This window comes from Aulonocara stuartgranti (genome assembly GCF_965226115.1).
Source record: "Aulonocara stuartgranti genome assembly, chromosome: 12".
NCBI classification, from domain to species: Eukaryota; Metazoa; Chordata; class Actinopteri; order Cichliformes; family Cichlidae; genus Aulonocara; species Aulonocara stuartgranti.
Genome location: NC_138948.1, coordinates 21,077,821 through 21,105,755, shown reverse-complemented (window position 1 = coordinate 21,105,755; position 27,935 = coordinate 21,077,821). Strand labels below are relative to the sequence as shown.

The window sequence follows — 27,935 nt, the reverse complement described above, 5'->3', positions numbered from 1 at the left end:
TAAAAGTCCTCCTATGCAATTTAATATACATGGTCACCTTTTGTCATTCGATAACATCCATGGTTAGTCAACACAGATATAAGCTTCTCTTTTTTTTGATTGCACAAGTAAAGGGCTTGGTTATTTTTCTGTATCATCATTGGTTGTTTCTGTATAATGCTATGTGTGGCACAGAGGTATAAAAGTTCCTAATCTGTAGTTCAGCTTCAACTTGAGGAGGAGGAACTGTTCAACTGAAAAGTTACAACCTCCACGGCTGCATTCTTACACATTTATTGAAAACAGAACTTGAAAAAGGTAAGAATATCTTTAAATATCATTGATAATAAATAAAAGCAGTTTACCTTTGATCTACTAACATACTAAAGCGATTTCCATGTCTCCTTTTTTTTCAAAGGCACAGTAACCTTTAATATTTAAATGTATCCAGTCTAACGTTTCAGATTTCTAACATGCAGTCTTTATATTAGAAATAAAAGGCAGCACCCAAAGCGGTCAAAATTAAAATAGTTTACTTGAATTAAAATGTTTATTTTACTGCTCTGTGCGGTTCTGTTACATTTTTCATGTTTTTTACAGATTTTTGTCACCATTTTATCATCTGCTAACGTCTCTGATTAGAGTAGGCTACACTCACAGGGATAACATGACACATGAAATCCTGGGCATTCAGAGTCTGAAGCAGAAAGCCTGACTTAACAGGGAAAGTTGATGACCACTAATGAGATACTCTTTATCTCCAACTTAGACTTTAGGGTTTATCAAGCAAGAAAAGCTTAACTTTGTTGAACTTCCTTAATATTGCACACCTCACTTTTAGATGACTTGATAAACTCACGTACCAAATAAAAATAATAATAAAACATGAAGAGGTTTTATTCCATTATAAATGCTGTATTTTGGGATGGTGATACTCAGTGTTCAGGAACTGCTTTCCACAACGTATGTTTGTGTTCATGTTTGCATATCAAAATTTTCTGTTTGCCCTGCAGTTGAAATGAAGAAGCCTGCTCTCCTCTCTGCAGCCCTGCTGCTGCTGTTTTTTGTTGGGACATCAGCTCAGGGTAACCTTTAGTGTTTTTTTCCTGTGTTGCTAAATAAAAAACAAAAAGAAATGCCAAAAAATCCTTGAAAAGTCACATAGATTAATCGCCTTTATTGTTTTTCTGCTCATCTTCGGTAAACTAACTTCACCCTCCTTTGTTATTTAAGGTAACACTAACTTCAGAGTGCAAGTGAATGTGCCACCCACTAACATTAAGACCTACAACACTTTTACTGCTTATAGAGGCAGCCTCTTCGGTGGACTGACGAGACTGAGATACTCAAACCAAGGCTTCAAGTAAGACCATCACATCAACTATTTCCTTACTAGAAGAAGCCATACATTTACTTTTGTTCTCTTAATGTTTAATTAAAATTGAGACCCCGTATATCTGGGTGTGAATTTTTAATTCCAGATGACTAATTGTGCCCTGGAATGTTTCTTGACATCTTAAAAAAACAAATCTTCATACTTTTTTCTTACAGTAGACCACAGAAACCTGTATATGTACAGTACAGTCAAAAATCACATAACATCTTTAGCTTTAAGAAATGCCTTCCTTTCATTAATGTTTCACATGGCCCCATATGAGCAAGCACTTGGCGACAGTAGAAAGATAAACTCCCTTTTAACAGAGAAGAACTTCGCACTGAACCAGGCTCAGGGGGACCCATCTGCTGTGACCTGCTGGGTGTGAGGGGAGGGAGACAGGACAAAAGACGCACCGTGGAAAACAGCCAGAGATTAATAATAACTAATAACTGAATGCAGAGTTCTGTGTAAAAACATAGAGAGTGAAACTATTTGCATTGTTAAAAAGGAATTCATAGTTATATTAAAAACTGTCCACTTCACTCTTTAAAAAGTCATTCCCTATGTTTCCAGCTTTCAGTACATACCACATGATGACTATGGACCATTCCTTCAGAGTGTAAATGGTTTGGCAGGAAATTCATCACACTACTGGCAACTGCTGAGTGGTACAACCCCACTCAATGTTGGTGAGTGAACCAATCTCACAATGTGTAAGATAAGCTGAGGTCAGACATTTGATGCACACAATCTAACTTGTCGTATTATATAATATTCTCTGAACTTTTACATTTTTTTACAGGTATGGGATGTTACCTTCCAACTGCAAATGAAGTCGTCACCCTGAAATACACGAAAATTTAAGACCATCTAAAGTCTTATTATGACTCATGGTCAACCAATACACTTTGATCTTTGGCAAGTTGAGGTGAATAATTGACTTGTGTCATTTTTTGGCTTGGGAGTCTTCTAATCATAAATCAGTAGCCTATCACTGGCTTAGATTCTTTTACTGGGTTTCTGTCAGACTTTATGAATTAAGATTACAGCGTTAATCTACAATTCTGCCACAGTGTAGTAATCTGGAGTAATAGAAAACTCCATTAGTCACAAGAGCAGTCAGTAAAACATATACAACAACTTGAACTGTTTTTTAATTTACTGCCTTTATGGCAACTTTTGTGTTTGAGAGCAATTAGTAGTTTCTCAACTTGCCCCCATGTATCATAATTTTACATTCAAATTCCATATTTGATGCTTACAAGTGGTCTCAGTTTTACTGTAAAAGGATGGTGTGGTTATACAGTAGACTGCCCAGAGACTGCTGGCCAGCAAAAACAGCAGGGGGGGTCAGCTGCTGACTCCATGTCAAAATAGCTTCTTTATCCTGCAAATCAAGTTATCAACAGCTTGCGAGTCAAAAGGCTTCTGAGATTGACTGGGCTGCTGACCTCCCCTATTTTTGAGCTTTTGGGGGTTTATTAGAGTGGCAAAATAAGATCAAATTCATTGCTGAATAATTTTTGTATGAGTGCATTTTTATTGTTGAATAAAATGTTACTGATTATTAGTGTTATCTTCCTCAGGCATTAAATAAAGCATGTAACTTGTAGTCCAAGTAAAATGTTTCTAGCCTTGGTTTGTTTTATTTTTACACAGGCTTATTTAAAGTGTTGTTAGCATGTCCACCATTATGTATCCTAAAACAATGACAGCTCTAGACCAGGGGTGTCAAAAATCAGGCCAGAGGCCAGAAACGGCTGTGAGATTATCATACTATCTTATGCCACCTTATCCTTCTAATCAAATAATTGTTGAATCATTATACGGCTATAGGCCACATTATGCCTTGGATTAAAAATTATGAAATCATTACACTGTTTTATGATGCATTATACTGCTGAGTTATAAGAAATGCTGCTTGTGTAGAATCATGGCCTTCCTTTTCTGATTACAAAGAGAACAGAACATACTGTAGAGGTTTTCTGCCCCATCTCATCAGGCAGAGATAAAACAGGAAGCCAAAGCCGTCACTTAGGCGCCGTAAGAGAGAAAGAATGTGGATGTTTATGTTTTATGACTTTGGAGGGGGGCTGAAGCTATAAGAATGTGAGAAACAGTCAGACACTTCCAGATCTGGCGGACACCCTCCTGTCCACATCTCCCATCCGGATGTTTATGCTCAAAGTGTTGTATGGAATAATGAGAATCGTATGGAATGAAGAGATTGTTGATTGAGCATTTATACACCGAGTGCTGTTCTTCCTTCAGCCCAAAGATAAAAGAATTGGGAGATTTAACACGGCCCGTCAAAGACTCCATTCCGACCCTCTGGATGGCTCAGGAAAATGTGAAGGAGTGCATAGATTTTGAACTTCTAACTGTATTTTCATAAGTTTAAAGCTTTTCCTATTAATAAAGAGCCCGCCTCATTTATACTACAGCAAAGTAATTAATAGATAAACAATTAAATGACAGAAATTTCTCTACTATATAAATTCACAGGAGAAAGTATCTTTTAGATCTTTAGAAATATGGGATAGTCTGGATAATGAATTACTTTTTGTGTAATTTTACACATTTATCATGTAAATTCACTGGCTGGCCCACTTAGGATCAAAGTAGCTTGTAAGTGGCCCACGATGTAAAATGAGTTTTACATCCCTGGGTCAAACTGCAAAACTAACATTTAGTTTACAGTAAAAGTATTCTGACAACTAACAACAAAGCTAAGAAGCTACTAAAAACTGTTACATTTAGGAGAGAACTGTTATTAGCCAAAGTGTTTTATATATATTCTTGGGGCAGGTTAACAGTGTCCCTATAAAAAGGTAGCAGTGGCGTCTTTGGAAAGATCATTAGCAGGTGCACAAATGTCTTTGACCTCAGGTTAATTCATGGACTGCTCAGCATCTGAGAAATCACCCCCACATTCAAACAGCCCCATATGAACAAGCACTTTTCTACAATGGGATGGAAAAAACAGAACCGTGTTAAGGATGGGCCAGCCAACTCCCCTAACCACGAAGATCTTCTAGATGAGCGCAAACCCATTTCCTCTTCAGCTTACTCATTATTAGACCAAGTCCTTTTCCACTGCTTCCAAGCACTTTGCTCTCCATTGTGTGCCTTTCTCTTCTTTTGTATATATTCCTCTAGTTTGTATCTCTTCTGTTTGATATTTGTTTCTGATGTGTTTACTATTAACAAGACAATTGAAAAGTGAATAAGAATAGCATTTCTATTTTATGACTAAAAATTTAATGTATTCTACATGCTTTTGCATTATTGTGAAATATATTTAGATACCATTCAGAAACTGTCACTAGTTGCTTTTTACAATGTGAATTTTTGTATTAGTGTTCTCAAATATTGAACTTCTTTGGGTGGTGTGACGTTGGTGGGTTTTTTTTGTTTTGTTTTGTTACATTCTAGTCAATACTCAGACATTTATATGTTTACATATCAGATTACAGATCCTGATTTATTTCGATGGTCAGGAAAAAATTGTGAGAACTTCAGGCTTTCATCTTCAAGAGGTTGAGCTGAAGGTGGTGAGAAACATTTTGTTCTTTGTTATTTTAAATTAGTCTAGCTGGGGCTTGTCTTTTATGGAAGGCCATGAGGGACAAAATTAATTAATTACATATGTTATTAAATAATTTAAATGTTTCATTGCTTAATTAAAATGGTAATTAATTAATTAAATAAATAGTTCAATAATTAATTAGATGCATATTTGTTTTATTTAAATCATTTAATAATGTGTTTATTTTAAATTTTGTTTAATTAATAACACTTTTCATTAATTAATTAGTAGGGGTGGGACTCAATTTAAAAAAATAAAATGCTAATTTAAGTACATTTTTAAAATGGTAGTGTCTCTTATAATAATAATAACATTTTCAACATAAATTGCAGTTTTTCTTCTTAAAAAACTAAGGCAGAAACATGAAAGGTTATTTGACCAGCTTCACATTTAAACTCTGTTATGACCTGTAACAGATGTTTTGTCTTGTAAATAAAGTGTTTATACCTGATTACACACTACAGTTGCCATTAGGATTCAACAAACAACAATGATAATTGTGTTAGACTGTATTAGATAATTGTATTAGACTGCAGTGGGCAGTCTTTATCGCTGATGGTGGATTCTGCTCAGGGCCCTGTTACACAGGGCTTCCTCATCTGAATCATCTGAATCAGAGTCTGGAGACATTGAAGAGAGGAGGAGGCTCTTTGTCTTTGCTGGCTCCTTTGTGGTGGCATCTTTACACTGTTCCTGCAGTAACGTCAAGGCTGATCCAAACCTCTTCTCCCTCTCCCCCTTGAGCCACTGATGGTTGAGTGTAGCTACATGTTGGAATAGGTTCTTTGTAAAGGCAGTCTTAAATTTCACCATGTAGTCTGGGTCATCATTGGAGACCTCCATGGTGTGATGCAGGTGGCAGTAAGCAGGTAAAACCACTGAACATGAGACATATGTCTCACCTCCAAGAAGCTCAGTCACAAACCTGTAGTAGACAGTTAAAGAAAAGAATTATTACAGTTTTTGCCCGTTGCTTGAACACATTTGGCAAAACGTCGCTCATTGTGCCAAAACTCTAAACACAAGTAAACACGACACAACACTGGGAAATATACCATACACATCTGTGCCAAAATGAAACTCCACTCCCAAAACCTAAACTCTGCTGTCAAAACCTAACATTCCTCTGTCAAAATGTAACTCTGTTGACAAAATGACACATACTTGCATCATATGCAAACACTTACAGATCAGGGGGAACACACTAGTCTTCTTTACATAAAACACTGCAGTCCTTGATTTCCATTGTGTATTCAGAAGGCACATTTACAGGAGACACATTTCCAAACAACCAAAAACGCAAATAGACCTACTCAATAGTGTACATCGCAGTACCATGAATTCAGATAAAGCAAAAAAAAAAAAAACCACAACACAATAATACTGCAATAGAAAAAACACTATACTGTAAACACAAAAAACCATGACAATTGTGCATAAGTGGGCTCATGGATCCCGCCGTCTGTTGGGGTCTGGCCACAGGACCTCATCAACATCGCAAGCAGTGTCCTCTCCCGCTGGGCACCGGGGAAAATATCCTCTTGCATGTCGAAACCATCCATGGATTGCTGTCACCTGAATGTCGCCGCAGGCCTGTTCCATTGCCTGCAGAAGAGGCATGCGGGCATGTGGTTGGCGGTCATATACACGTCATCTCCAAGCCTAAAAAAACCCTCAATAGGGTTTAAAAATGGTGAGTAAGGGGGCAAGTATACCACTTCAAATTGATTGTGGTTGGAGAACCAGGCCTGGACCAGAGCAGCCCGATGGAAACTGACATGATCCCATATCACCACAAACCTGGGCTGATCTGCTCTGTTCTGTACAACTATATCATGGAGAGCATCTAGAAATGTGAGTATGTGTTGGCTATTGTATGGACCTAGTATTGCATGATGGTGCAGAAGCCCTCGAAGGCATATGGCGGCACATAATGTGATGTTTCCCCCGCGCTGCCCTGGGACGTGCACAATTGCCCTTTGGCCAATTACATTACGACCCCGTCGTCTTGTTTTGCTCAGGTCGAATCCAGCTTCATCAATGAAAATGTATTCATGAGGCTGTGCAGCTCCATCCATGGCCGAGATTCTCTGAAAAAAAGGGGAACATGTCACTGTACTACAGTGCTACACATACGGCACCCTCACCCCATCACACAGGTACCTGTGTAGCTCTCAGAATAGATCCATGTGGTACTGATATGGTACATATTCAGCTGCTACTGGACTTCACCAATACTCTATTGTAAATGTAAGGGACAGTTACACGTACCCGTACATATTCAGCTCGAAGTCCTTTGACCCTGTCACTGTTCCTCTCGAATGGGACTCTGTAGAGCTGCTTCATGGTGATGCTGAGTTTACCCAAGATGCGTCTGATGGTGGTGATGCTCACATGGTTTATGTTGCTGAACACTCGCCTGTCTGCAAGTATTTTCCGTCGTAGCTGGTGGAGACGGATGGCATTGTCTGCCCTCACTAGGTCCACAACGGCAAGTTCCTGCTGTTGTGTGAACAGGCGTTGCCGTCCTCCCCCAGAAGGTCTTCGGGTCATTCTGGAGGAATACAACCACATATTGTCATCGGTTTGCTTATTTTTCTTACAGTACTTTACTGTATGTACTGTGTCATCCACTGTACAACACTGTACTTCAATATAAGGAATCAGCCACTTTGGCTGCAAAAGGAGCATTAGCACCCCGTACACTTGATATGGTAATGTGATATACTGTAGAACAGTGCTATGAAACCATCTGAGTAGAGCAGAAGGTATGGAGGTGAAGACATACCTGTTTTCTAGTCGGAATGTTCGTATTACAGATGCCACTGTGAAGCGGCTTAGATGTGGGTGGACTCTCTGCCCAGCTTCCCTCATAGTCAGGCCATGGTTGATGACATGGTCCACCAAAGTTGCTCTTATTTCATCAGAAATATGGGTCCGTTCATGGCCTCTTCGGCCTTCTCCTCCTCTTCCTCCTCCTCCTCTACCTCTTCCTCTTCCTCTTGCTCTCCCTCCATCCATGCTTGCAAAGTTCTTGAAATGGCTACGCTGAGGGCTTTTTGTAGTTGGCTAATTGGTGTTCGGTTTTGCAAGTACGTGCCTTCAGGTGTGTATTTGAGTGGTTGCAATTATCCGATGTGTTTTGTATTTTGGATACATGTGTTTTCCGAATGGCACCCTGAGATTTCATTTTGTGAGCGAAGTGTCTTATGTATGAAATAGAGTGTAGCATGCAGGACCATGTGTGTTGCATAAAGGGGTAGGTGTGTTGCATAAAGGAGTAGGAGTGTTGCATAATTGGTACTGGGGTGCAAAGCAGCGCTTTTGTTTAAGGTATGGGTACATGTGTTTGAGGTATGGTAACAAAAGCTTCACGTTGTGTTACTTTAGTCTGAGCATGGGTTTATAGTGTTCAAGCAACGGGCAAAAACTGTAATCTACACAATAACTGTCAACTATAGAGCTTTTAGAAGAAACAGTAACAATAAGTTAAAAATTGTTTTATTTACCTGAATGGCTTAAGGATAGTTGCCAGCTTTTGCCGGCTCTGATGGAGTAGAAACCAACAAAAAGTGGATAAATTACATTAAAGATTTGCTAATTTCACTAGACATTGAGCTGTATGAGAGCAAATGGATACAACTAGTTTCATGCAGTGTTGGGTAAGTTACTTTAAATTAGTAACTTAGTTACATTACTAGTTACTTCTATCAAAAGTAACTCAGTTACTTCAAGTTACTTGTTACTTTCAAAGTAACTAGTTACTAGGGAAAGTAACTTTGGTTTTTACTCAGAATTCTCCTGTTAATGTGTTGCTTCCGTAACTGGATACCCAGCAAGATTACCAGTCTTCTAGCTTGTTTACTTGCCACAAGTGCACTGTGCCACCTACCAATAGAAAGGAAAATATAATGTGCATATTTCCACGAGAGAAATCCCACGCCTGGACCGTCGTTGACCGCCGCCATGATTCTAGCCTACGTCATAGCGTCACGTGCGCTTTTTACATCCAACACAAAAACTGCAGTCGTGGTGCTTTGATTGTACTCAGAAATTCTGCCTTCTGAATTGGAAGATGTAGGCAACACCAGACTGCAGATGAGCTGCATACAGGTCTGAACTGGGACAAAAAAATTGGCCTGGGCATTTTGACTAGAGCCCGGCCCACCATTATAGGAAAAATCATAAAGCCTTTGAATGAAAACAAACGCTGTTGTGACAGTGATGTACACTGTCTTGATGGTATATATGCATCAATCTATCAATCGTTTGTTGAAAGATTCAGATAATTATTTTTTAAAAGCTAGACATTTTAAATGCAAATAAGAAAGTATTTCTTTGTGCCCCCCTCTCATTGTTAATGCCCTACCTGGCCCCCTGGCAAAACTTTGCTAGACCCGCCCCTGCAACGTTACCAGCTGTCAGCTACATAGAAAAGGATCCTGGTGTTATTTGTCTCTCAGAAACAGTTCATAACTTCCCTTCAACTCATTCATGTCACCTAAAGGTAAACCTGTTTCTCCATCACCTGTTCAGCTATGATGATTCAGTAAGGACATCTCCTGGTTTCATCTTCTTGTTTCCCTCTCACCACGTATCCAAACCGATATCATGACCAGCAGCTTTGCAGCTGTGGCTCCAGCAAACATCAGCTGATACTAGAAATTAATATTAAATAAATTCTAACAACAGCTGATCAAGCTTAAACATGCTGCTGTTGTTTAACGCGACATCCGCTGGTTTCTACTTTCTGGCGCAAAGTGGGCGATAAACAAACAAGAGAGACAATCAGCTGATCATTGATCAGTTTCATGACTGAAGTAGAAACAGGAGAGGGAGGGGCTAAAAAGGGTGTAATTTGTGTGTGTGAGCACCCGTGTGTACACCTGTGAGCATGAGTGCGCTTGTATTTAAAAGGTTCCTTCATGTAATGATCTGCTAGAGGGTGTGGGGGGGCCACTGCCCCGTCCTCCAGGGCTTGAAGCAGGTATGGAGGAGATCAAAACTCCAGACATCCAGAGGCCCCTCAGAACACAAGAGACCAATGAAGCCCAACAGAGGGGCAGCCGCGCCACTATCCCAGAAAGAGCTGAGGAGAGTCCCAGATGAGGGCTCACTCAGCAGCTGCAGAGCAGAAGCCAGGGGAGCTTCCTGACATTCCTTTTCACCTTAATATGAAACGCGTAATATTTTCTCTAAATGCGGGACGATTCCGTTTTTTAGAGGACGGTTGGCAACTAACTAACTAACCTTATGAATAAAATAAAATTCAGCATCAGTAACATCATAGCATCCACCCAGCTGTATAGAAACTCCGTCATGCTAGCTAGTACCCAGTATGAAAAAGCCAGCATAACGAAAATAAACTCCACCTAAACTTGGTTTATATCTGACCCAGATAGACTGCAGGTCATAACTTCTTACCTGAAGTTCAGTTCACCTGACACTCGGAGCGGATGGGTCAGAGAAAAAGAAGTTAATTCGGCTTTGGTGTTGTGCACATGCGCCGCGTGTGTGCAGAAACATTGGGTAGGATGTTTTTTGAGGTAGGATGGATTCCCAGAACACCCGGCCCCGCCTCGGGTCTCTCGTCTTGCCTCCCTTTTCTCTCATCCACCTGCTGGTCTCCACCACTTGCTAATGTTACTGAATCTGTGGAAGCTCCGCGATAGCCACCGCAAGAAGTAACAAATAATGACCCTATCTAAATCCCAGTAACGATTAATGCGTTCCTGATTTTGGCATAATAACTAGTTACCGTGCTCGTTACCACAATAATAATGTAGTTACTGTAACGCGTTACTTAATAACGCGTTAGTCCCTACACTGGTCTCATGACATAGCAAAACAGAATGGCTTTGGAGATGCTATTGACAAAAAGAGAGGGAGTGTATTCAATTTTTGAGGGAACTTGTTGCGCATTCATTCCAAATAACACTGCCCCTGTATGCCCCTTGTACAATCCCATGTCTGAGAACTTTCACAGGTAATAGCTCCCCAAAAATTAAGCCAAAATTTCTCTATCGCCCCCTGGTGTCTGGCTGCAGTACAGGTCACAAACCCCACCTCCTCCATTGTTAGTCGATGGGTCTGGGGTCACACTAAAATAACCAAACCTGAAAAACAACTGAACCCACACAATGTAGGTCAGGAGGAAATAATGAGGCCATTTCTCAAAGTTTAAAATTTTACTGTTTCTGTGACACAAAATAAACTTTTACAATATTTTCAGGCAAGAATGTAGATTTGTAAACTTCAAACATCTGCTCAAGTTATCAATATATTACTATTCGCTAAGATAATCTGATATTTTCGGAGATGTCTGTTACCCCACAAGGTTGATAGTTCAAGGCTCACTATAGCTGGTGAGAACGCCTGACTCCCTGCACACTGTTTTCCAACCCGCCGCGGGCGCGTCCTTATTGTCTGATGTAAAAATGTGTTGTTCTCATTTTAACAGCTTACTCTGAATTAAATCCAACATTAAAAACATTTTAATCCAGGAGGAAGTTTTTCACTGGGAGCAGAAACAGCATGTTGGTACATGGAGATACTGAAATGATCTCTTCCAAACACCAGCTGTCTTTTGTAACTTTTGAGTGTCTGCTACTTTTTGACCAATCATGTTAGCATTCTGTTTAACCACACGCGATAAAAGTGTTTACTGCTTGGGTGCGGCAGCCTTTATCTCTCGGAGCCATGTGGAGAGGCCGAGGTCAACAGCACAACAGCATCCATAGTCTTTTAGGAGATAAAGTTTGTGTTTCAGTCATGTAGTGACTGCAGTTAACTGCGTGAAGCTTATTAGACACAATGAAACAGAACGTATGTAAAAGTAAATTTTGTCAAAGTGCTTAAAATACTTGTTTAAAAATTATCCTTTATCTTTAAAAAAAAATCAGCTTATTACATAACGTGTAATTTTAGATCATGTGTAATTTCCATTGCAAATATTAATCACAGTCAAATTAAAGAGGGGGTGGTAGTAAAAACTCTGGGGCTGACGTCATCAAGTGCCATTTCAATTGTAAAATGATGGTGCTGTGATCTCCAGAAGTCCAGACTCCTGTGTGAACTTGCAAAAGCAAGGATCACCAAGAATGTGTACTTGAGTACTGAGAATGAAAAAACAGAATAATTTATCTGCCACAACTGTTTGGGGAAGAAACCGAAAAAGGAGTTAAACCCACACAATGTAGGTAATGGGGAAAATATGTTATGCAATGTTCCAACTAGTGTGATCTGTATGAGTCAAGTATACACTTTAGGGCTGCCACGAACAATTATTTTGATAGTTGACTAGTCACCAATTATTTTTGCGATTAGTTGACTAATCAGATCATCATCCATTGGACGTAAAACTACAGCTTATTGCGCCAGCATGCATCTGCTCTTATATAACTATCATTAGCTTACAGCTTGAAGTGTTTAAGGTAGGTGCTAACTGAAAATAAAGACAAGATGATAGTTTATTAAACTTTTAATTACATTTGCAGATTGTCTCGGTGGAGTTTAATAAACTCAGCCGTCTGCTCCTTGCTATCTAAAATATAACAGGAGTAAATTCTCGAGCATCTCACACTTCTGTTTAATCAGTTCTGTTTGACATTTATTCAGCTGTGTAAAAACTATAACTTTAATCTCAGCCAAACTGATTTACTCAGGAACAAATAAAACAATGAAAAAAGACAAACAACATTTTTAAGTTATCTAAGTGACTTATATATCATGTTTAACCTGAGTAGCGAAAGACGGATTTGCCGGCAGTCCGGTGTTCTCACGGGTTCTAGTGAGCCTTGCCCCCGGTTAGCTATCGAGCTGCTGGGTAACAGACGTCTCCGAAAACGTCGGGCACTTTTGCAAATATGTGATGTCTTGATAAACTGAGCAGATATTTGAGGTTTACACAGCTACATTCACCTGAAAATATGTTAAGTTCATTTTGTGACCCAGAAATAGTAATAAGAGCAAACTAAGTATTACAGTTTTTTCTGAATGCTTAAACCCTAACTGTGATTCCTGTAGCACAATCTCTAAAACTATTCAGACTTATAGCAAAACCACTCACTGAGTTTGCAAAACTAAAAGCACAAAAACTGCTTTGCACTCAGTTTGCAATTTTGTAACACACACTTTGCAAAACTGTAGGCACAATTCACTGCACAACACTCAATTACCAAATTTCCAACACACTCCTAGCAAAAGTATACACATGTATGGCTATCATTAACACTAACTTGCCAACTGTCTGGCACACTTTCACATGTGAAAACTTTTTTAGATAATTCGTTCACTTTGCAATCAGCCGAAGCACTATAATACAGGTAAGCTGTGTGTGCGGAGTACAATGGAGGGAGCAGAAAGAGTGAGAAGTAGAGGAGGCCGAGGAAGAGGACGTGGAGGTGAAGAAGTAGGATGAAGAGGACGACAAGGACAAGGAGGAGCAAGAGGAAGACGAGGAGGGGGGAGAGGAAGATGAGGAGGGGGGAGAGGAAGGGTAGGAAGAGTAAGAAATAGAATTGCTGATGACATCAGAGCTACAATAGTGGACCATGTAATCAACCGTGGAATGACCCTGAGGGTAGCTGGCCAACGGGTCCAGCCTAACTCGAGCCGCTACACTGTAGCAAGTACCATAAGGACATCTTGAAATGAGAATCGGTTAGTACAGTCACTTCGCACAAAGATTTGTAACACTGCCATATGCCAATGAGAAACACACCAATACCATTGATGTAAAAATACTGAAATTGTTACTTTACAGAATTGCTAGATGACCAGATGCTGGGGGCAGAGGAAGCATGTTCACTGCAGACCAAGTAACCCATATAGTCATTATGGCGATTGCAAATAATCCTATACTTGGAAATGAACACTTGTGTTTGTTTTGATGTGTTTCAAGTACACCAGTACTTGAAGTTTGGATCCCTCTATGCTTATGGATCTATGACAGAAGTATGAGCTCAAACTGACATAGCCTACCTTGTGCACAGAGAAAGCAAAAGCCAGATGTGTTTTGTATTCATACCATCAGTGTGCAGTTGGCGCATTGTGTGCTTAGTAGATGATGGCTTGTGTGTACTGTTTGATACGGAAACACCATTTTTACGAAGGTGTGAAGAGTTAATCTAGCTGTGTTTGCTTTTGCAAGAGAACTACAATGTTTTGATGATTGGGTGACAGGTTTTCTTATTTGTGGGAAGAGTTTTGCAAAATTAGCCAATAGTTACAAAAAATGTGCTTAAGCAATCAGAAAAAACTGTAAAACTAAGTAGCTGCCACCATTGTTGGAGAACTGGAATTGGCTGGGCCGCGCTATGAATCCTGGGATAGGTTGGGCCACGAAGGATGCACTCGACTTATCCTTCAAATCTGGGGAAATGCAGAATGCATTTTTCGGCCGCGTTTGGGAGTCTTCAAATTTGAACAGGCTTCGCCATGTCGCTGTAATGTAATGTAACTGCTTCTTCTTCTTTGGGGTTTAATGGCAGCTGGCATCCTTGTACATGCGGTGCTGCCATCTTCTGTTTCAGTCCATTATTACGCTCTTAAATCCTACTACTTATTCCGCGTCTTTCTTACAAAGCTTCAAACGATGCGTCGACTATTAAATTAGTCGTTGCTGATTTTGATAGTCGACGTAATCATGACTAGTTGACTAATCGTGGCAGTCCTACTACACTTAGTACACTTAGTGCCTGGAAGTACTCCCAGGTTGCAAAAAAATATTAGCTGCTTATTACAGTACACACGTTCATATTTGTTCTTCTGAGAAGCCTGTAGAAGAAAAAGTGTTTATGTGTGACAGTTTTAAGGCAAAGGAGGGTGGGATTGACAAAATGTAATAAACAGGTCACTGGGGACTTCCTCCTTCGAGCACTTGCATGAAACCTTGTATTTGATGTTTTTGCGCCCTTGGAAGAATGAATACTCCAGCTGTTGACTGTTGCTCGTTTTTTTTAAAATATTTATTCTGACAGTAGGTCCAGAGGATAGACTGATAATGAAAAAACAGACTCAGGGAGGGCCAGTTATCTGCCACAACTGGTTGGGGAAGAAACCAAAAAAGTACTAAAACTAGTCAGGAAGAAAATACTATTGTACAAAAAGTCTTTATTCAGTGCTTTAATGTAATGTTATAACTACTAAAGGTTTAATGCAATCAGGCATGCAGAGACATTTACTGGTGGGTGTGGGGATCCAAAGGCAGTCTGTCAGGAAGTATTTTTCTGTATCATCATTGGCTGTTTCTGTGTAATACTATGTGAGGCATAGAGGTGTGAAAGTTCCTTATCTATAGTTGAGCTTCAACTTGAGGAGGAGGAACTGTTCAACTGAAAACTTACCAACCTCCACTGGTGCATTAGTTGTATTTGTTGGAAGGAGTAGGTGAAGAAGGTAAGATTTTTCTAACTGGAGATATATATATATATTTGAATAAATCATTGTTCATTTTAATGTAAAAAGAAATTTTAAAAAAAGCTAAATTTTAAAAAAAGCTAAATAACCAAGCTCTTTGTCATTGTTGACAAAAAACAGCCAACAGTGATTATTATACTTTTATTGTGTTGCACACTGACCACTTAGAAAAATTTTAGTGATTTACTGATTATCAACATTTAGTTAATCGTACTCTTACTCTCATGTACCTAAAGAAAAAAAAAAGACTAAGAGGTTTTTATTTGCTTTCCACAATGGTTCGATTTATGCATTCCTGATGAATATTTGTGTTCATGTTTGCATATCTAACTTTTTAGGTGTGAATTGTGTTACCCACCAGTCAGAATGAAGAAGCCTGTTCTCCTCTCTGCAGCCCTGCTGCTGCTGGTTTGTGTTTGGCAGTCAGCTCGAAGTAAGCTTCAGTGTAGCTAAATTAAAAAAAGAAAAATAAATTTGAAAATGTCCTTAAATAGTCACGTAGGCCTGACCAGTCGCCTTTATTGTTTTTCATCTTTGCATACAGGTAACGATAACACTTACTTCAAAGTGGTGGTTAATACGCCACCCTTTAGCATTAAGAACTACAACACTTTTACTGCTCCTAATGGAAGCCTCTTCGGTGGACTGATAAGACTGAAAATGTCAGACCAAGGCTTTGAGTAAGACCATCTAATCAGCTATTTCTTTTCTAGAGGAAGCTATACAGTCTCTCTTGTTCTCTCAATGTGTAATTCTAATTGAGACCCTGTGTTTCTGGGTGTGGATTTTTGATTGTCAGATGACCAATTGTTTTCTGCTATTTGTTGACATTTAGTCAAGATGAAACAGCTTTGCTGACCTTTACAAACAATTCTTCACACTTTCATCTGATCATCGTAAACTACAGAAACCTGCATATATTTAGAGGACAGTCAAAAACCACATCACATCTTTAGCTTCAACAAAATGCCTTCCTTTCATTGATGTTTCATAAGTCTTTATGAGTTCTCAAGAGTGTCGGTGCTCTTGTACTTTTGCAATTACAATAACCTTCTTTTGAGCTTCGCAGTTATTTCAAAAACTGTGCATAATTTTGTCCATGAAAAGTCATACCCTGTGTTTACAGCTTTGAATACAAAGTAAATGATGACTATGGACCATTCCTCATCAGTGTGAATGGCTTGACAGGAAATTCATCACACTACTGGCAACTGCTGAGTGGTATAACCCCACTCAATGTTGGTGAGTGAACCATTCTTTCAATGTGTTAGATAAGCTGAGGTCAGACATTTGATGCACGCAGTCCGGCTTGTCCCATTATAATATTCTCTGAAATTTTTTTTTAACAGGTATAGGATGTTACCTTCCAAAGGCAAATGAAGTCATCACCCTTAAATACACCTCAACACAACAGGATCATCTGAAATCTCATTCTGACTTATAGTCAACCAACATGCTTTGGTTTTTGACAGGTTTAAGTTAATACTTAAACCTGGTAATTTTTCTGTTTGGAAGCTTTTCATGACAAAATGTGTCTAATCATAAGTTGGTAGCCTATCACTGTCTTAGTTTCTTTGACTGGGTTTGTGTTAGACTTTACTTTAAGATTACAGCTTTTATCTACACGTCTGCCACAGTGTAGCAACCTGAAGTAACAGAAAACTCCATTGGTTACAAGAGTAATCAGTAAAACATTTTAAAGTTTAAAGACATGCAAGATTTGCATATTAGTCAACTGAAGTTCTTGAACTGTTTTTTAATTTACTGCGCTTATGGCAACTTTTATTGTGTTTGAGAGTAATTAGTAGTTTCTCGACTTGCCCCTGTGTGCTATAATTTTACATTCAAATTCCATTGTTTGAGAGGTACTTATATACTGACAAGGGATATCAGTTTCAGTGTAAAAAGATTGTTTGGTTATACAGTAGACTCTCCAAAGGCTGCTGGCCAGGAAAAACAGCCAATAAGGGCAGCTAAGCTTTAAAATGGCTTCTGCATTCTGTGAATCCAGTTATCAACAGCTTGGGAGCCAGGAGGTTTCTGAGATTGACTGGGAAGCTGACCTCCTCTTGGACACCAGCAAGTCTCTAAGATCAGCTGTGAAATTACAACTATTTTTGAGCTTTTGGGGGCTCCTATGGGGTTGTGAGCAGAATAAGAACAAATAAATTGCTTAATAATTTTTGTATTAGTGCATTACTGTTGAATAACTGTTTAATAAAAGCCTCCACTAACCACTCTGGTTTGGTGAGGAAAGGAAAAAGAAAACAGTAAAATATGGTGCTATTTCTCGCATTATGTCACAACAAAGTAAAAAAACAACAACTGGAGAATGGGATGTATGGTGAGCAAATCCCCATAAGTCTTTATCTGTCAAAACCTTAACACTTATTTTTTTAAAGTTCCTATTTACTCCGGTGAATACTTTATGCTCTGTTTTTTTTCCTGGCTTGCTCTCTATCTGCTTGCACTGCAATTATTCTTATTACCTCATAATGCTTTGCAAGACAACTATAGTGCCATCACTCCCCTCTGCTGGATAAAATTGGTACTGCATATATTAAACATTAAAACTGGCTTGAATAGCAGTGGATAACTTTGAGAGGGTTACATTCTCTTCCTCTTACAGTTTTTACCGAATGCCTAAACACTAACTGTGATTCCTGTAGCACAATTTCTAAAACTAGTCAGACGTATAGCAAAACCACTCACTGAGTGTGCAAAACTAAAAGCACAAAAACTGCTTTGCACTCAGTTTGCAATTTTGTAACACACACTTTGCAAGACTGTAGGCACAATTCACTGCACAACACTCAATTTCCAAATTTCCAACACACTCCTAGCAAAAGTATACACATGTATGGCTATCATTAACACTAATTTGCCAACTGTCTGGCACACTTTCACATGTGAAAACTTTCTTAGATAATTCGTTCACTTTGCAATCAGCCTAAGCACTATAATACAGGTAAGCTGTGTGTGCGGAGTACAATGGTGGGAGCAGAAAGAGTGAGAAGTAGAGGAGGCCGAGGAAGAGGACGTGGAGGTGAAGAAGTAGGATGAAGAGGACGACAAGGACAAGGAGGAGCAAGAGGAAGACGAGGAGGGGGCAGAGGAAGCATGTTCACTGCAGACCACGTAACCCATATAGTCATTATGGCGATTGCAAATAATCCTATACTTGGAAATAAACACTTGTGTTTGTTTTGATGTGTTTGACTAAACACCAGTACTTGAAGTTTGGATCCCTCCATGCTTATGGATCTATGACAGAAGTATGAGCTCAAACTGACATAGCCTACCTTGTGCACAGGGAAGGCAAACGCCAGATGTGTTTTGTATTCATACCATCGGTGTGCAGTTGGCGCATTGTGTGCTTAGTAGATGATGGCTTGTGTGTACTGTTTGATACGGAAACACCATTTTTACAAAGGTGTGAAGAGTTAATCTAGCTGTGTTTGCTTTTGCAAGAGAACTAAAATGTTTGGATAATTGGGTGACAGGTTTTCTTATTTGTGTGTAGAGTTTTGCTAAATTAGCCAATAGTTACATAACATGTGCTTAAGCAATCAGAAAAAACTGTAAGCCGCATGCATGTGGAACTTTACACTGTTTCAGTGTCCTGGGGATAAGTTGATCTACACTACGTACACTGTCATGGGTCAAGGCTAAGGTGAAAGCTTGGTCTAACCCAGACAGAATGGAGTACATGACTCTCACTAAAGCGGACCTTCCCAAAGTGTGGGGCTCAGTTCAACTTCAGTTGACTAATATGCAAATGAAAAGGGGGGGAAAAAAACAAAACGCTTGGACACTGCTAGCACAGAGCGCCCACAGAAACGCAAAGCAGGAGATGAAGCATAGCTGAATATGTTTCCAAACCAACTTCATTCTAAGCCAAAGACTAGAAAATATGGTGAAGCATATCTTCCCTTTGGTTTCACCTGCACAAGTGCCGAGGTAGGTCTCCCTGCAGAATTGGTTTTCCCTGCTGTTCAAATCACAGACAAACAGGATCCCACAGTTGTTTATGTTTTTAAACACATTTTGCACAGAGAGGCATTTTTTGAAAAATGTATTGATAGCAATGTTGAATATTATTACACATGAAAAAAAAAAACGACTTGTAAAATAATCACACCATGACGCATCTGTCTTTCTAAATGGAAGGACAGTAACTGCGTGTGTATATGCAAGTGTGTAAAACCTGAAGATGGAGACGAAATACTGTTAATCTGACTATCTGCCATTCTGCAGTTCATCTCATGTAAAAAAATAACATGCGTGACGTGAAAAAGGCGCATACCTTTGACGTTGCGACCAACTCTGTATTCATCGTCCACATGTAAATGAAAAAAAGGAGTTTAAAAAATCTCCGTTTTCGGTGATTCAAAACGGCGTTTACGTGTGAACGAAACAGCTGCGTTTTCAAAAATACCGTGTAGGTGTGGACGAAGCGTAAAAGAGTTAGTAGTTTATTTTATTACTACCTATAATTTATTGCAGGTTACTTGTATTTGCTTAATTGTTTACTAAATGTTTGAGGTGTGAAATAAAGCGCAATGGAGCAAAATATGGGCGTGTGTGGTTGGAGGATGTGTGCGTGCGTGTGCATGGGGGGGGGGCGAGATCTCGCAAAACAAACTCGGGATCTCACAAAAGTTTTGCGAGATCTCGCAAAACTATCTCGGAATCTCGCAAAAGTTTTGCGTCTTAATTGTTTTTTCCTCCCATGTCCCCTGCGGGGTTCCGTATAATTGTGTAAATTTGATGTCCCCTCAAAATAACTCAACACACAGCCATTAATGTCTGAACTGCTAACAACAAAAGCGAGTAAACCTCTGAGGGGAAATGTCCAAACTGTGCCCAACTAGCCCTTTCCCTTCCCGTTGTCATGTGATTCGCTAGTGTTACAAAGTCACGGGTTTTAATAGGGGGGAGGTTAAACTGTTAAACTTGGTGTTATTGCTCTCACACTCTCATGCTGGTCACTAGAAGTTTAACATGGCACCTCATGGCAAATAATTCTGTGAGGATCTGAAAAAAATAATTATTGTTCTACATAAAGATGGCCTAGACTATGTGGCTAAGACCACTGAAAACTACTACTGCAACTGAAAACAGATAAGTAACACCCTTTGACTCGCTATAACCTGGAGCTGTTCTGTGAACAAGAAATGCAGCTCAGCATAGGAATAGAAATCTTTAACAAGTAAAATAATAAAGTACATCAGCTCCTTTACTGGTAACTCGCAATACACAAGCAGAGTAGTGACTCAGAAAGCTAAAATTAGCTAATAGTAGGCTACCTGAGCTAATGTTTTTGATGCTATTTAGAGAACAAATTTCTAAATTTGTAAGTCAAAAACATCAACCCTGCATTATCAGAACATTTTGAACTTTTGCTATATTTCAGTTAAAGTGTGCATTAAATCTGCATCACTGATTTGTGCCATGTCAGTAAGAATAAAGCAGGCCGGGCGCAGTACAGGAGCAGGAAATGATACTGTACTGTAGAGAGAGCCAATTTCAAGTTAAAGTCAAAAAGGAAGGAAAAATACACTAAAAATTCTTCTAAGACATTTCGGTACCAAACTAGAAATAAGGTTAAACCCACACAATGTCCTTTCTGTCAGCAGCACACCTTACCTTTGTGAAGCATGAATGCTATGAATGGTAACAACAACGTGGTATTCATTTTCCAAATGATACAGCTCCACATCATAGTATTACCATTTCTCAACATAGCTTACATATTGCATTTGAGACTGTTTGATTTTTTCATTACAGTGATTTAACTACCAAGCAATAAAAGTGCTCAGTTATGTAAAGAAGAAGGCTGAAGTCTGACAAATCACTTAGGTGTCAAATTCGCGGGTCGAATTCAAACCTGCAATTAAACGATTAAATGCAGAAAAAATGCCAAATGTAGCAAATGTTATTCAAATTAAAAGTCCTCCTATGCAATTTAATATACATGGTCACCTTTTGTCATTCGAAAACATCCATGGTTAGTCAACACAGATATAAGCTTCTCTTTTTTTTGATTGCACAAGTAAAGGGCTTGGTTATTTTTGTGTATCATCATTGGTTGTTTCTGTATAATGCTATGTGTGGCGCAGAGGTATAAAAGTTCCTAATCTGTAGTTCAGCTTCAACTTGAGGAGGAGGAACTGTTCAACTGAAAAGTTACAACCTCCACGGCTGCATTCTTACACATTTATTGAAAACAGAACTTGAAAAAGGTAAGAATATCTTTAAATATCATTGATAATAAATAAAAGCAGTTTACCTTTGATCTACTAACATACTAAAGCGATTTCCATGTCTCCTTCTTTTTCAAAGGCACAGTAACCTTTAATATTTAAATGTATCCAGCAGAGGTGGGACCAAGTCATTGTTTTGCAAGTCTCAAGTCTTTATCCTCAAGTCTCAAGTCAAGTCTCAAGTAATGTCAGGCAAGTCAGAGTCGAGTCTCAAGTCACTGGTGTAAAAGTCCGAGTCAAGTCACAAGTCTGAAACTTTGAATTTCAAGTCCTTTCGAGTCGTTAAAAAAAACGAAAAAAAGCATGTTGCAGTTATATGCTAAATGTAAATATTAGACCATGTAATTTTTAAATCTGTGTTTTTCTCAACACATGACAAAATAGTGAACTTAGAAAATATACACAAATTGTGAAATTGCACCTCTTTAAAATGCAGCTCAATTAAACCTAGCTCCAAGAATAATTTTCACCGACAGTTCTGAGATAAGCTGCATGTTATTCTTGGATGCGGTTGTAGGACCGGCTTTAAAATCGCATGACAAAAATATCATACATAAATAAATGATATTTTTAAAAAAAATATATCATTTAAAAAAAAAAACTGCATCACCAACGTAGCCTGGAAAACATTTGCTAGTTAGATGAAGTCAGCTATCTCATCGTAGCATATTTATATGCATATTTATAATCATATGGTTCTTGGAGTGAGCGCATACACTCATGAAGTTTAGTAACTTCAGGTCACTGCAACAAGCCCAGGTACAGTTTACCGACGGATGGGTGCAGGACCTTGAAATGCACCGTGTAGAACGAAAGACCATCGTACGTATCATAAGTTTACCAGTCTCACAAATCGTCATCATAAATACACATTCGTTAACCGTTTATTAATAGGACCTTTGAGCTCAACGGTAATTAATTAGCAGTGGAAATAATTTCTGGTACCCATCACAGAAATGTAGCAGTGACAATAATATTGTATGCTGTAATCGTACTGGGCAATTAGTGATACAAAACAACTGTTTTATCCTGTGAATAAAAGTATATGTTTTTGTCAGTGTACCATAATAACAGAAGCGAAACGCAATATTGTGTCAGGACAATTCACTATTTATGCACAATAAATAAAGGAGCATAGCACGACAATTTCTGTTCAGCGCCAGACTTGCTTGTAACCTATATCACCAATTATGTTATAAAAATGACGTATTAACTACTAAAAAACACTGACCTTCGTGTAAATGCTTGGAGCAGACTAACCTGTGAGCTGGAGTGTTCTGGGACGTTATATTTGATCTTTGAATGGCTGCAATCCAGACCATCCGTCGCGTCTTTGTTACTTCAGAAACATGGCTCGAACAATTTCTCCTCAATGACGTAATCCGATAACAACTGATCTCTTTACCCGTCGGCTTCCCGTGGCTGTCATGCGACCGGCTATTTGCAGTTAATAATACAACAGCTTCTTGACATTTTTGTGTTTCTTTTTATCGCTGTGTGACTGATTTTAATTGAAAGCCTGCGTGCGCTAGTACCGCTTGCCACGAGTTCCCAGAATCCTTTGCGGTTCTACCCGTGAATGACGTCACATTTTCAATCTCTATATAATATGCATGTTAAATTTTATATTTGGGGTAAAATATCAAGTCTTTTCAAGTAAACCGGTTCAAGTCCAATTCAAGTCCCAAGTCATTGGTGTAAAAGTCCAAGTCAAGTCACAAGTCTTAGAACATTTTTTCAAGTCAAGTCTAAAGTCATAAAATTAATGACTCGAGTCTGACTCGAGTCCAAGTCATGTGACTCGAGTCCACACCTCTGGTATCCAGTCTAAGGTTTCAGATTTCTAACATGCAGTCTTTATATTATAAATAAAAGGCAGCACCCAAAGCGGTCAAAATTAAAATAGTTTACTTGAATTAAAATGTTTATTTTACTGCTCTGTGCGGTTCTGTTACATTTTTCATGTTTTTTACAGATTTTTGTCACCATTTTATCATCTGCTAACGTCTCTGGTTAGAGTAGGCTACACTCACAGGGATAACATGACACATGAAATCCTGGGCATTCAGAGTCTGAAGCAGAAAGCCTGACTTAACAGGGAAAGTTGATGACCACTAATGAGATACTCTTTATCTCCAACTTAGACTTTAGGGTTTATCAAGCAAGAAAAGCTTAACTTTGTTGAACTTCCTTAATATTGCACACCTCACTTTTAGATGACTTGATAAACTCACGTACCAAATAAAAATAATAATAAAACATGAAGAGGTTTTATTCCATTATAAATGCTGTATTTTGGGATGGTGATACTCAGTGTTCAGGAACTGCTTTCCACAACGTATGTTTGTGTTCATGTTTGCATATCAAAATTTTATGTTTGCCCTGCAGTTGAAATGAAGAAGCCTGCTCTCCTCTCTGCAGCCCTGCTGCTGCTGTTTTTTAGTGGGACATCAGCTCAGGGTAAGCTATAAAGCAAAAAGATCACCTTTATTGTTTTTCTGCTCATCTTCGATAAACTAACTTCACCCTCCTTTGTTATTTAAGGTAACACTAACTTCAGAGTGCAGGTGAATGTGTCACCCAGTGACATTAAGACCTACAACACTTCTACTGCTTATAGAGGCAGCCTCTTCGGTGGACTGACAAGACTGAAATACTCAAACCAAGGCTTCAAGTAAGACCATGATATCAACTGTTTCCTTACTAGAAGAAGCCATACCTTTTGTTTTGTTCTCTTAACTTTTTATTAAAATTGAGACCCCGTATATCTGGGTGTGAATTTTTAATTCCAGATGACTAATTGTGCCCTGTAATGTTTGTTGACATCTTAAAATAAAACAAATCTTCATACTTTTTTTCTTACAGTAGACCACAGAAACCTGTATATGTACAGTACAGTCAAAAACCACATAACATCTTTAGCTTTAAGAAATGCCTTCCTTTCATTAATGTTTCATAAATCCTCATGAGTTTTTGAAAGTGTCTGTGCTCTTTTGTGCAGTTACAATAGAGGACCTTCTATAACTCTTCTTTTCAGTTGAATTTTATTTATATAGCACCAAATCACCACAACATTTGCTCAAGGTACTTTATTTTGTAAGATAAAGACCCTGCAATAACATACAGAAAGTCCCAACAATCACATGGCCTCACACAGGAGGGAGACAGGACAAAAGATGCAAAAGAGCCAGAGATTAATAATAACTAATAACTGAATGCAGAGTTCTGTGTAAAAACATAGAGAGTGAAACTATTTGCATTGTTAAGAAGGATTTCATAGTTATATTAAAAACTGTCCACTTCACTCTTTAAAAAGTCATTCCCTATGTTTCCAGCTTTCAGTACATACCACACGATGACTATGGACCATTCCTTCAGAGTGTAAATGGTTTGGCAGGAAATTCATCACACTACTGGCAACTGCTGAGTGGTACAACCCCACTCAATGTTGGTGAGTGAACCAATCTCACAATGTGTAAGATAAGCTGAGGTCAGACATTTGATGCACACAATCTAACTTGTCGTATTATATAATATTCTCTGAACTTTTACATTTTTTTACAGGTATGGGATGCTACCTTCCAACTGCAAATGAAGTCGTCACCCTGAAATACACGAAAATTTAAGACCATCTAAAGTCTTATTGTGACTCATGGTCAACCAATACACTTTGATCTTTGGCAATTTGAGGTGAATAATTGACTTGTGTCATTTTTTTGCTTGGGAGTCTTCTAATCATAAATCAGTAGCCTATCACTGGCTTAGATTCTTTTACTGGGTTTCTGTCAGACTTTATGAATTAAGATTACAGCGTTAATCTACAATTCTGCCACAGTGTAGTAATCTGGAGTAATAGAAAACTCCATTAGTCACAAGAGCAGTCAGTAAAACATATACAACAACTTGAACTGTTTTTTAATTTACTGCCTTTATGGCAACTTTTATTGTGTTTGAGAGCAATTAGTAGTTTCTCAACTTGCCCCCATGTATCATAATTTTACATTCAAATTCCATATTTGATGCTTACAAGTGGTCTCAGTTTTACTGTAAAAGGATGGTGTGGTTATACAGTAGATTGCCCAGAGACTGCTGGCCAGCAAAAACAGCAGGGGGGGTCAGCTGCTGACTCCATGTCAAAATAGCTTCTTTATCCTGCAAATCAAGTTATCAACAGCTTGCGAGTCAAAAGGCTTCTGAGATTGACTGGGCTGCTGACCTCCCCTATTTTTGAGCTTTTGGGGGTTTATTAGAGTGGCAAAATAAGATCAAATTCATTGCTGAATAATTTTTGTATGAGTGCATTTTTATTGTTGAATAAAATGTTACTGATTATTAGTGTTATCTTCCTCAGGCATTAAATAAAGCATGTAACTTGTAGTCCAAGTAAAATGTTTCTAGCCTTGGTTTGTTTTATTTTTACACAGGCTTATTTAAAGTGTTGTTAGCATGTCCATCATTATGTATCCTAAAACAATGACAGCTCTAGACCAGGGGTGTCAAAAATCAGGCCAGAGGCCAGAAACGGCCGTCATTGACTCCACTCTGACCCTCTGGATGGCTCAGGAAAATGTGAAGGAGTGCATAGATTTTGAATTTCTAACTGTATTTTTATAAGTTTACAGCTTTTCCTATTAATAAAGAGCCCGCCTCATTTATACTACAGCAAAGTAATTAATAGATAAACAATCAAATGACAGACATTTCTCTGCTATATAAATTTACAGTGGATTCACAGGAGAAAGTATATTTTCTTTGAATGAATGAAAAATGTATATTTTAGAATCACGGGATAGTCTGGGAAATGAATTACTTTTTGTGTAATTTTACACATGTATCATGTAATTTCACTGGTCTGGCCCACTTTGGATCAAAGTAGCTTGTAAGTGGCCCACGATGTAAAATGAGTTTTACATCCCTGGTTTAAACTGCAAAATTAACATTTAGTTTACAGTAAAAGTATTCTGACAACTAACAGCATTGCTAAGAAGCTACTAAGAACTGTTACATCTAGGAGAGAACTGACATTAGCCAAATGTTTGTAGATATATTCTTAGGGCAGGTTAACATTGTGCCTATGAAAAGGTAGCAGTGGCATCTTTGGAAAGATCATTAGCAGCTGCACAAATGTCTTTGACCTCAGGTTAATTCATGGACTGCTCAGTATTTGGAAAACATCCCAACAATCAAACAGCCCCATATGAACAAACACTTTTCTACAATGGGATGGAAAAAACTCTGACAGAACCATATTAAAGAATTTAAGGATTAAGCCATCTCCCCTAACCATTTGGAGGATGAGGGGAAAGAAAAAGAAGAAGAGAAGAAAGAACAAAAGACACAATATGGGAGAGGGAAAAAAAAATTTAATGACATAGTAAAGCATGCCACTGGTCCACTGTGTCCATTCCATGCTTTGCCTCTCCAGAGCGTGAAATTGACACACATGCAAAAGTTGCAGTACTAGCATATTATATTTGAAGTCAAGAAGTTGCTAATGAGCAAGGAAGGTTAGAGAATTGGCAAAGACAGCTGGACCAGGTAAGAGCTTTTTAACTAATAGGAATAGGAAGATGTCTTAGCTTTACAGACAGCTATGTTTTCAGAGTAAAAAACTATTTCTCCAGGCCAAACAAAGATCTTCTAGATGAGCGCAAATCCATTTCCTCTTCAGCTTACTCATTATTAGATGAAGTACTTTTGTACTGCTTCCAAGCACTTTGCTCTCAGTTAGGTTCTCTTATCCTGTATATATGCCTCTACACTGTATGTATATCTTTTCTGTCTGCTATTTATTTCTGATGTCTTTAATATTTATATATATTCTTTTACCCCTGCACAGCTGGCGTGGAGCACCCATCATTTTGTGGCACATGTACAATGACAAAAAAGGGCTATTCTATTCTAATATTTGCTTTAAAGTGTGTGTTTGAGAGTTACACAGTACCAGGAAATCAAGCATCTCTGTCACAGTCCCGGACTGTGTGATCCAGCGCTTTGAGTTTTCTTGTATTTTGATATTCATTGTTTATGTTTAGTCCTTTTGGTATTAGCTCCTAGGTTCCTCGGTTGTACTTCTTTGTTCATTTAGATTCCTTTGGGTCTTCACCCCTGTTTTAAAGTTCCCCCTGTTGTTGAGTGTGTCTTGCCTGTCATGTTTTTGTCTGCATGGTTAATGTTGTCAAGTTCATGTCATGTCTGCGTTTTGTCATGTTTCCTGTTTATTTTGAAAGTCTGGTTTCAATGTCCATTGTGTTTAATTTACATTTTTCTGTGCATCATTATGTTCATTCTAGTCAGCTGTTCC

The 27,935-nt window shown here is 38.6% G+C and overlaps 3 protein-coding genes across 6 annotated transcripts; 2 read left to right on the top strand and 1 right to left on the bottom strand.

The window, feature by feature from the left end:
- The first annotated feature begins 1,227 nt into the window (after positions 1-1,227).
- LOC309719460 (cobalamin binding intrinsic factor-like) lies at positions 1,228-19,212 on the top strand. 3 transcript variants are annotated; one of them, XM_082555601.1, is made up of 5 exons: positions 15,167-15,344; positions 15,704-15,798; positions 15,910-16,045; positions 16,492-16,607; positions 16,715-17,641. In XM_082555601.1, exons 2-5 carry the CDS (start codon positions 15,732-15,734, stop codon positions 16,807-16,809), a joined length of 414 nt encoding a protein of 137 aa, XP_082411727.1. In that variant the 5' UTR covers positions 15,167-15,344; positions 15,704-15,731; the 3' UTR covers positions 16,810-17,641. The 3 variants fall into 3 exon arrangements, 1 of the variants encoding a protein (XP_082411727.1); XR_014280249.1 differs by lacking the exons at positions 15,167-15,344; positions 15,704-15,798; positions 15,910-16,045; positions 16,492-16,607 and adding exons at positions 1,228-1,342; positions 1,931-2,046; positions 18,952-19,212 and having other exon boundaries at positions 16,715-17,993; XR_014280250.1 differs by lacking the exons at positions 15,167-15,344; positions 15,704-15,798; positions 15,910-16,045; positions 16,492-16,607; positions 16,715-17,641 and adding exons at positions 1,228-1,342; positions 1,931-2,046; positions 2,160-2,981.
- LOC309719458 (uncharacterized protein) lies at positions 4,958-24,008 on the bottom strand. 2 transcript variants are annotated; one of them, XM_082555600.1, is made up of 4 exons: positions 22,846-24,008; positions 7,735-8,383; positions 7,218-7,500; positions 4,958-7,036 (listed from the first exon to the last, which is right to left on the bottom strand). In XM_082555600.1, the coding sequence occupies exons 2-4, from the start codon at positions 7,965-7,967 to the stop codon at positions 6,518-6,520; spliced, it is 1,035 nt and encodes a 344-aa protein (XP_082411726.1). In that variant the 5' UTR covers positions 7,968-8,383; positions 22,846-24,008; the 3' UTR covers positions 4,958-6,517. The 2 variants fall into 2 exon arrangements, with proteins under 2 accessions (XP_082411726.1, XP_082411725.1); XM_082555599.1 differs by having other exon boundaries at positions 7,218-8,383.
- Positions 21,302-26,020, top strand: LOC309719461 (cobalamin binding intrinsic factor-like). The gene is made up of 5 exons (XM_082555602.1): positions 21,302-21,610; positions 24,020-24,091; positions 24,176-24,305; positions 24,967-25,082; positions 25,196-26,020. Exons 2-5 carry the CDS (start codon positions 24,025-24,027, stop codon positions 25,255-25,257), a joined length of 375 nt encoding a protein of 124 aa, XP_082411728.1. The 5' UTR covers positions 21,302-21,610; positions 24,020-24,024; the 3' UTR covers positions 25,258-26,020.
- Positions 26,021-27,935: the final 1,915 nt, after the last annotated feature.